Raw genomic sequence first — 9,932 nt, 5'->3', positions numbered from 1 at the left:
AAAACACTCCAATTATAGAAAAATTGGTTGGTGGACATCGTACCTAAGAAAATATTTTTATAAACTAGATATGAAATCATATAAGTGCTCCAAAATTATACCATAAAATCTTCTAGACTCTACATGATAAGAGCCACACAGTAAAATATTATTTTGCACTGAAATGACTATTTTGCCTCTCCTCATAAATAAACAAAGTTAACAATGGTTAATTTGTTTATATATTTTAGGACACTAAAAATCTTGGAAAAAAACATAGATTGCGTACAATACTAAATCATGACTATGCTAAAAATATCAGCTCCAAATAATAAAGTTTCATATATCAATTAAGCTTAACAAGAGTCCGCCAGCAACGAGCCATCACTTGGCATATCCAACAGCAAATTTTGCCAAGATTAAAAGTTCTAATAACAAAAATTGGACCATCATGAAGCGGTTGCCCTGAGATTTTTGTTTGATTTAGCAGTAATTGTCTTATAACTTACTCTGTAAACTACGTAGTTCACAATGTACTAAGATTATGATAATCTGATTATCTGAACCAGGGCATACACACGGCCTGACAGTAATAATCCTATTTTCAGTGTTCCCTTACCTGCAGACCAGGGTATTATTACACCAGAAAAAATAGCTTTTCTTCCACACGACAGAACATAAACATACTGCAGTTAAGTTTTGGTTACAATAATAAGGGCAGAGCCCCAAGTTCACAGTGCACTACTTTGCCTGATGAGGACATGGTCCCGGCATGGCCACCATCACCAGTTCAAAAGTTTATTGCTATATGTTTTGACAGGTCAGAATGGTAAATAAACAAATAGTGTCGAACGACTACTATCCCCTCATCACTGAGGGGATGACCCACGTATAAAATCAAAATAAACAGCCCTCAGAGTCAGACCGGACCAGAGGCGCCATCACCTTCAACTCACCTGCTGTAGATACACGACCCTACTTTGTAGCTCAACAGGAGAATCATGGCCGACATAAAGAAAAGGTAAAAGCCACTTCGCATCACCATGGGAACAGTGCTAATCCGAGTAGCATCCTCAAGACCAACAGGAAGCTTGGATGACACGTCGCTCTCCACGGCGAAAGACACAAGCAAACTCAAGTCTCCATTCTTCTGCAAGGGCCACCGATCGGAGCCACTGCTGAAAGTGAGGCCATCAAGTTGGATGATGCCAGCAGTAACACGAATTGAGCTTGAGCTGACAGCCGAGAGCATCCCAACAGATTTCCCTGTCGATGGCGGGAATTCTGAGGCCATTGCAGGTGGAGCTGGGATAGAGCCCAACATGCTGGCAAGGCGCTTTCCATAAGTTTTATCAGCAGTGTCATCTGTTGGCACACCTGCAGAGAAGGCAGTTACAAACTTACAGTCGAATTGTAGGTATGAATTTATTTGCAGACAAACTCAAGTCTAAGCACCACAACATTCAAAATGAAGCTCTACAATACAAGTATACAACGCTAAGTATTAGTACATAAAGAAATAAAAGGAATATAACTAATGTACCTGGAAATTCAGTATCTGCATACAGATCCTCATGGGAACCAGATGAGGATGCACCGTACTGAGCATTTGCTTCCGGAACCTCTGAGATCCCATCGAATGTAAACTTGTCTTTGTTATCACTCTGTAAATAAGTAAACAATGTGCGTGTATCACCAGAAAGACAAGAAAGAAGACATGCTTAGTGATCACAAATTAGCTCTTTAGCATACAGAACTAGCGGTCACCAATTATTTCTTTAGCCTATAATAGTCAGAGAACTAGGAAGGTATATATATATATATATAGCAGTTCCAAGGCACACCTTTTGGGCAAAGTTCAACGGCATGTCTGCAAGTTGATAATTCGAACCCTGAGCAGAGCCCAAAATGTCATACTTGAAATCATTCTCTGTGGCGTCAAAGTAAGCCATCACATCATCTCCATCAAAGAGTGATTCATTTCCAAGTGGCTCATTGAGGAGGTCATTCAGATATACGAAGTCATCATTTCCATCCACCAAGTTATAATCAGATGGAGCATCATAAAATACCATACTGTCATCCACTTGGCGAGGTGCTGGAAAGCCATCAGCTTGCTGCTGCCCAGAATATGCAACCCCATTGGTATCATTCCCTGTGTCAAAGAACTCATCAGCAAGAGGGCCATTGACATAGTTCTGATTACTATATGCTCTCAAAGGCCAGCTTGTGTGATCACCATCTGCTGGACCACTCCCATTCATAGTGTTATCCTGGCCTACATAGCCATTATCTTTCCTGGGGTATGCTGATAACAAGTCATCAACATTGATGCTATCATCAGTTGCATTCTGCCCTTCAAGTCTACCTATATTCTCCACACTAATATTCGACAAAGGTTCCTGCAAAACCTCTTCCAGAGAAATAGCACCATCAGCACAGCTTCCATCACTTGTCTCTTTAGAATCCTGACCTTGTTGAGGAGCCATCTCTGGTGGATTGAGCATTTCATGGACCTGAATTCAAGGGAAATGATAACAGAAGTTAATAACAACACGTTTAACTTGAGCTGCAAGGTGACACTCCAATTTGATTGCATGCCAGGAAATATGATATCATTTAGTTTCCATAGGGAGAGTATAATATGAGCAAATAAACATTTACCAAAGGCAGATGAGATGGTTCTACTCGAGCAGGTCTGTTTGTTTCACAATACGCATTCTCATCGTCCTCATTTGACTCCTCATCTACAGCACATGTGATTGCAGCCATTTGAGCAGATGCGCCACTGGTAGGACCATTCTCAATAGCATCATCATCCTCTTCCCATTCCTCTTCCATGTATGGTGCACCATACTGCGCACCGTTCTGTGGTCCAGATCCATGCTTCTGGAAGATTCTACACACCACATGCAGATCCTACAGGCTCAGCAGAAAACGAACATCAGGATTTAAGCAGAACATGGGGCAAGCCACAAAAGCACGTTCTCATAAGCAGCATACATAATATGAAAAGGAACACATAGCCAACTAGAAGCATTATTCTTAGTGCATTCCTTTTTTTCATCAAGACTTTTAGATCAAATCACACACAATTTCAGGAATTGAACTCTGGTATGGGAACTTGCAGCGACAAATAACTACTTACTCAGATCCCTTGGGACACAATTTCGTTTCATACTTTAACAGGGGGGAGAGAGAGAGAGACGAGACAAGATTTCTTGATCAAGAGCTAGTCTCATACACACATTCCAAGACCATGTGCAGTTGACATGTGGGCCTATCCATATTATGAGCTATTGCTAAAAGTTAACACCATTGGAGACGTTGTCTTAGAGACAGTAACTAGCTCATACTGTTGAGGGTGCCCTTGTACAAGTCCTGGCATGGCCCGGTCTAGCAACATTTATAAGAACCCGTTGCTTTAAATGAAAGAAGGCCTAGAAAGAATTATAGTAATCATGAAAGTTATTTGCATGAGCAATCTATTAACATGAATCATATGAAGTCAATCTATAGGTTTTTATAGAAATTGATGGTAATAAATGTTGAGAAATTTGAGTTAGGACAAACTCAGACAAACATGTATTTGGATTCAAAAGGTAGTCCAGTACACTGTCCTAACTTTGTTTGATAGAGCCATCCAATGACACAAAAACAAGGGCTATGCATACTGTTTTGTCGTATCATAATCATGCAGCATGATGAGAATACACAATGTGCTGTTGCATATTTTAGGTTACAGAACTTATTTATACAAAAGACAAAATCAATCATCTATCTAGTAGTAACCCCTTTTGGTTTGCATGCTGGCATGCAACAAATGACAATGTGAAGTGGCAAACTCGCCTTCCATGAATGACTAGGTCAGATTCACAAAAGGATAGTCGCACAACAACAGGGTTGCTAACGATATCATGTTGATGTAGAAGTAAATTAGCACCAGCACAGGAGGAAGAGAGTGATTGCACCTTTTCAGGTTGCAGCAATTTATTTATTTATTTATTTACAAAAGAATAGAAACATGTACCAAGCCAAGCCCTTTTTGGTTTTTGCATGGCATCCTACCATAAATAAATTGTGAGAATACAAAACCATAAGGAGAGCTGCTGCCCTTAAGCGGCTGAGGATCGATCTATTGTATTGCAGATGGCCAAAAGAAAAATACTGTGCTGATTGATCCGCGTGCAAATAGATTGGGCAGTCAGCCGAGCGTGTGAATTGGGGCAGAGAGCACATCATCATCCTCCAGAGGTGGGAGGTGGTGTGCTTGGGGATGGGATCATAAGTAGTACATACATACATACATACATACATACATACATACATACATACATACATACATACATACATACATACATACATACATACATACATACATACACACTCTAATTTAGATTAGATACAGGCTCTAATTGATATTGATTGAGGATGATGATTGATTTGTGAAGCAAGGAGAAAACAACCTGAGGCCCGTCTGCGTCGAGGAGGCGGTACTCGTGCATGACCCAGTTGGTCCTCTCGCCCTTAGGCGCCCTCCCGGCGTGGAAGACGAGCGTCTTCTTCATCCCAACGGGCTTGCCGCGGTGGTGCACCTCGCGGTCCTTGCCCGTGGTCTTCCAGTACCCCCTCGGCGTGGCGCGGTTGGTCCTGTTGCCGGGGCCGCCCCGGCCCCCGGCGCCGGCGCCGGCGACCTTGCGGTCGAGGCGGGCGAAGAAGTACCACTGGGCGTCGCGGCTGCGGATGCGGGAGAGGGAGGGCAGGTCCCAGGGCTCGAGGCGGTAGAGATCGACCTCGGCGATGGCGTCGACGCGGAGGCGGCGGCCGAGGACGCGGCGGCGGAGGTAGTAGGAGACGAGCTCCTCGTCGGTGGGGTGGAAGCGGAAGCCCGGGGCGAGGGGCACCTCGGCCGCCGCCGGCGGGGAGGAGGAGTCGAGCGGTGATAGGCTCATCGTAGTCTCTATCGATCGATCTGGTAGGGTAGGGTAAGGTTGGGCTGGGCTAGGATCTCGGGGAATTTCGCATAATTCCTCGGGCGGATTTGGGTTCGATCGGGGGTGAGGGTTGCTAGGGTTTGGGAGTGGGGAGGCGGCGAACACGATGAGGAGGTGGGGGGAGCCGGAGCCGTGGCCGTGCAAGTGGTTTCGGAATCGGAATTGGTTGGTATGCTCTTTGGGAAGGAGGAGGGAAGGAGCGGAACCGCGTGCGTGCGTGGACTACTCCACGAGGGCCTTTTGCTTTCCTGTGCATCTTCTAGAAGAATATATGAGTGTGTGTGTATATAGGGTGTGTGGCTTGATTTATTTTTTATACAAGTCTGGCTTGATTCATTTCCTATACAAGTCTGGTTAGTAAAATTAAACTAAGCTAGCTAAAGTTTGTCTCCTAGCAAACCAAGATCTGTTTGTTTGGTTGCATGCGTTGTTGAGCCTGGCTAAGTTGAATCATGTTTGGTTGATTGGGTTACTTTGTATATAATTACCTCTTCTTTAAGCTGGAGACTGAGACTTTTCCTCGAGTAGGTGATGGACATGCTCGTCCGCTCACCTTTGTGCACACCTTACTACTCTCCTCGGCCATCGAGCTCCTCCTCATGGTCGCGACGTCAGGGGAGCACATCATCGCGCTACCTCAGGAGCTCGATGCCATCGGCGTGCTCGGCGTCGTGTCGCCACTCCTCGCGGTGCTCACTAGGATGGACGCTGAGATTCGTCATTGAGAGGACTGTCACATCGCAATCCCCCCGTCAGGAGGTGCGTCTACGCGCGTCGAGGAAATAGGGCCGCACGATGTCAAAAAATAGGGTTGCGTGTCTCCTAGGAGCTCCGCCCACCATTGAGGAAGCATAGTCGTATGCCGCCTAGAATCTCCCCCACTGTTGAGAAAGCAGAGCCGCGCACCTCCTAGGAGCTCCCTGCCATCAAGGAAGCAGCGCTAGGAGGAAGGAAGAAGGCAGAGCAGACGTGGAGGTAAGCGGATGCGGCGAGCGGAGGAGCTGTGAGAGGACCGAGTGCGGGGGTGATGAGACGCCACGACATGCTCGCACGGAGCCGGCCAAAGCCTTGCTCTAGAAGAAACACCAACTAGGTGTTTTTACTTGGGCCTGGCTCTGGTTGTACGGCAGATCAGATGGAGCCTGGTTACAGGAACTGGCTAGACAACCAAACAGCTCAAATCTAACCCATCTAAGCAAAAAACTAGGTTTGGAGGCCAACCAAACACAACCATATATTACTTCGACCACACTCAAAAGTTTGGTACACCCATAAAAAATGTCGATATTTCTTAGTACAGAGATCTGCTAATAAATTATAATCTGTAGTTATTGCTATTGCATTTAAAATATAAATACACTATATGTTATCTTATAATCTAAAGCAAAGTGAGTATTATTATATACTCCATCCATCCACGAAAGAATTAACTCCTAGAGTTATTCTAAGTTAAATTTTTTAAACTTTAACCAAATTTTTTAAAAATAATGCTAAGATTTATCATAAAATATATTTGGCAAAAATTGCTATAGGACATCAAAAGTGACCTCTCTTTGCCAGTGGACATGCAAAATTTGGCGATTTATTGATGGACACTATGGTTCTTTACAAATTTACCGGTGGACACCGGACCGAATAAAAATATTTATTTCTGAATTTGGTGGAGAGAGAAGGATGATGAAATGTCATTAAGGTCTTGTTTAGTTCAAAAAAATTTGCAAAATTTTTCAGATTTCTCGTCACATCAAATCTTGTGACACATGCATAGAATATTAAATATAGATAAAAAAATAACTAATTACATAATTTAATTGTAATTTGTGAGACAAACTTTTTAAGATTAATTAGTCTATAATTATATAATATTTTATCAAATACAAACAAAAGTGCTACCGTAGTTATTTTGACAAATTTTTTAAATTAAACAAGGCCCGATACCCCTGTCTCTTTCTCTCTTTTTTTCTTCTTCTCTTTCTTCCCCACGTCGCCCATGCCTCAGCCGCTGCCACCACAAGCTGAGCCCCGGCGACCTTGCCTGCTCCTCTGCCCCGCCCTTGCCAATGGCTTTGCTGGTGCACGCAGGCGCGTGGCGGGGACGAGCGCGAGTGGTGTCACGCCGCAGCGGGTGGAGGACGACGTGTGGCCATGGCGGCGCGTGGACGTGCGGGCGGAGGTTAGGTGTGGGTGGCATGCATATTGGCGCAGCGGGTGGAGGGCGAGGATGGCAACGTGCTGGACGCCTGTTTTAAATAGCGGACTAAGGCCTTGTTTAGTTCACTCTTAAATTCAAAAAAATTTTAAAATTCTCTGTCACATCGAATCTTACGGCATATGCATAAAACATTAAGTATAGATGAAAACAAAAACTAAACACACAGTTTGACTGTAAATCACGAGACGAATCTTTTGACCCTAGTTAGTCTATGATTGGACAATATTTATCACAAACAAACGAAAGTGCTACAGTAGCCAAATCCAAAAAAATTTCACATCTAAACAAGGCCTAAGCCTTTTAGCGGCAGCCTCTCCAAAAAGCTAAGAAAGGCAATAGCACGCTAATAACGGGTTAAGTCATTTAGGCCTTGTTTAGTTTCCAAAAAATTTCAAGATTCTCTGTCACATCGAATCTTGTAGCGCATGCATGGAGTACTAAATTTAGACGAAAACAAAAACTAATTATACAGTTTGCCTGTAAATCGCGAGATGAATCTTTTGACCTTAATTAGTCTATGATTGGACAATATTTGTCACGAACAAACGAAAGTGCTATAGTACCCAAAAGGCAAAAATTTTGCCAACTAAACAAGGCCTTAGAGGCCGAGCAAAAAATATGTCAAATATTATGTAATTTTACACATAATAAAGATAAAAACATTATGAATACCAATAGAGATAGATAGGTCAAAGTCTTACTAACACATTACATCAAAGTTTGTAGTTTATACATGTTACATCATAATAACATATATCACATAGGGACATATCCCTGTTATTTGGGCCGATGGAAATGAAGCCCAAGGCTAAATAGCGACGCTAAATGAACCCAATTAACGAAATTAGCAAGCTATTAGCTACTAATAGCGGAAAAAATCATATAGCGTTAAAATCTTCATAGCTTAGCAGTCCTCTTCCAGAAACACTAAATAGCATTGTAGCGTCTGCTATAGCGCACTATTTAAAACAGGGGGCTAGACCACGACTTCACGCTAGACTAAGGTAGAAGAAAGGGGACAGGTACAAATTAGACATTTCACCACCCTTCTCTCTCCTCCAAGCCCGAAAATGAATATTTTATTTGGTCCGGGTCCACCAGTAAATTTATAAAGAACCAGAGTGTCCACCAGTAAATCGCCAAATTTTAAATGTCCGAGCATCTCCAATAGTTTAACATCTGGCTTTACCATCCTTAATTTTCTGACAAATAAGAAAAAAAACTTTCTTCAATAATTTAACATCTTTCATCCCCATCTTTCTCAATCTCGCAAAAATTCCTCCCGAGCGTGTATATATGCGCGGGGGCTAGGAGCACGCATCTGGAGTTTTCCAGACCATCTAGTAAGCAAAAAGAAAAGACAGGGTTCCAAGTGAGAAAAACGTAAGAAAGAAAGATTTTGTAGAAGAGTTTAAACGCATACATAAACAAATTGAGGGTTCCTGATACAAAACATAAGACCGGGTCGTAGGAAAAATACTGAGAAATAAAATTTAGGATAGAAATATAGAGAATTCTTGCAGATGACTTTTTTTTCTTCTCATATTTTAATTTAGGAGTTGACAAATACTGTATTTTGGGAAATAAAATGTGAGAATCTCTTAAAGATGCTCTAAAGAGGGGTCACTTTGGATATCCTATAGTAATTTTGCCAATATATTTTTATAGGATGTGTATTTTATATTGTAGATGTTATTATTTTTTTATAAAGTCGGTTAAATTTAAAAAGAATTGATTGGTACAAATTATAGGAATTGATTCTTTCACAGATGATAGAGTATATAATAACTTCTCTTGCCAGTCGTATGATATCTTGTCTCCACACGGAGGCAAAGCCAAAGTGAGTCATGCCCTCCCTTATCCAACTAATTCTGAACTAGATAAATAGTAATTTTAGCACTATTCATGGTGATAACTAATTCTGAATTTAAATGAAGTTCTCATGTTGCCAAAACTAAGGAATATGTTTAAGGTTGTTTGGTCATTCAAGGAGATTTTTACAATGGATAGAAACAACTCCCTCCATCACGACAAATATACAATTATAGCGTAGTATAAAGTAGAGTCAGTGCATACTATGTTTGACCAAGTTTAATTATAAATAAATATCATTGGATTCTTTATTTAATATATTTTATCAATAATGTATCTTTTTAATATCATAGATGTTGATGTTTTTTTAGATATCAAACTTTAGAGAGTTTGGCTAACAAGAAAACTAGAATTGCATATTATTTTCACGACGACTATAGTAGTTATTACAAGGTAAAGTAAAGCCCTCTTAGATTGCTTCCTAAAAATTATCAAATGTCTTCCTCTATTTTTTCAAACAAATGGCAACAACTCTCCTTTCGCTCAAGAAGAGGGTAGCACGCCAAAACTCTAATATAGACGTATAACATTTGTAGTTCGTTGTTCTAACATTGTCCCAATGCACCAAAGGTTTTTGCTTGTTGGCTGTTGCCTACAAATATGAAGCCAAGCAAAGATCTACGTAGATCCCAGCTGGATTTCGTGCCGGCTCTGACAGTATTTTTAGTCCGTGAAATTTTTTAGCTTTGGTTTTGACATACATACAAAATTGATTCTTTCAATTCTTTGGTGTAACGAAAACACTAACGTCTTGGCAGATAGTTGGAGAAATTTAGCATTTTCGTTTATATTTAGCAATTATTATCCAATTATAAACTAACTAGGCTTAAAAGATTTGTCTCGCAAATATAAACAAACTGTGCAATTAGTTAATT

The 9,932-nt window shown here is 41.4% G+C and overlaps 1 protein-coding gene across 3 annotated transcripts; it reads right to left on the bottom strand.

Moving 5' to 3' along the window:
• Positions 617-5,212, bottom strand: LOC8055331 (NAC domain-containing protein 78). 3 transcript variants are annotated; one of them, XM_021459279.1, is made up of 6 exons: positions 4,446-5,211; positions 2,644-2,898; positions 2,219-2,495; positions 1,824-2,134; positions 1,523-1,643; positions 632-1,356 (listed from the first exon to the last, which is right to left on the bottom strand). In XM_021459279.1, exons 1-6 carry the CDS (start codon positions 4,929-4,931, stop codon positions 932-934), a joined length of 1,875 nt encoding a protein of 624 aa, XP_021314954.1. In that variant the 5' UTR covers positions 4,932-5,211; the 3' UTR covers positions 632-931. The 3 variants fall into 3 exon arrangements, with proteins under 3 accessions (XP_021314953.1, XP_002453065.1, XP_021314954.1); XM_021459278.1 differs by having other exon boundaries at positions 617-1,344; positions 1,824-2,495; positions 4,446-5,212; XM_002453020.2 differs by having other exon boundaries at positions 617-1,356; positions 1,824-2,495; positions 4,446-5,210.

The sequence above is a fragment of the Sorghum bicolor genome, chromosome 4 (genome assembly GCF_000003195.3).
Source record: "Sorghum bicolor cultivar BTx623 chromosome 4, Sorghum_bicolor_NCBIv3, whole genome shotgun sequence".
In the NCBI taxonomy this organism is placed as follows: Eukaryota; Viridiplantae; Streptophyta; class Magnoliopsida; order Poales; family Poaceae; genus Sorghum; species Sorghum bicolor.
Note: the sequence above shows the minus strand (reverse complement) of the source record. Positions and strands in the feature narration are given on the sequence as shown.

What these genes read in the sequence shown, in the direction of transcription:
- LOC8055331 (XM_002453020.2), bottom strand. Translation starts at nt 4,931, where the DNA reads ATGAGCCTATCACCGCTCGACTCCTCCTCCCCGCCGGCGGCGGCCGAG. An exon ending in AACCATCTCATCTGCCTTTG is followed by an intron (nt 2,496 to 2,643) that starts GTAAATGTTTAT and finishes CCTTGAATTCAG; the next exon opens with GTCCATGAAATGCTCAATCC. An exon ending in TGCAGATACTGAATTTCCAG is followed by an intron (nt 1,357 to 1,522) that starts GTACATTAGTTA and finishes CCTTCTCTGCAG; the next exon opens with GTGTGCCAACAGATGACACT.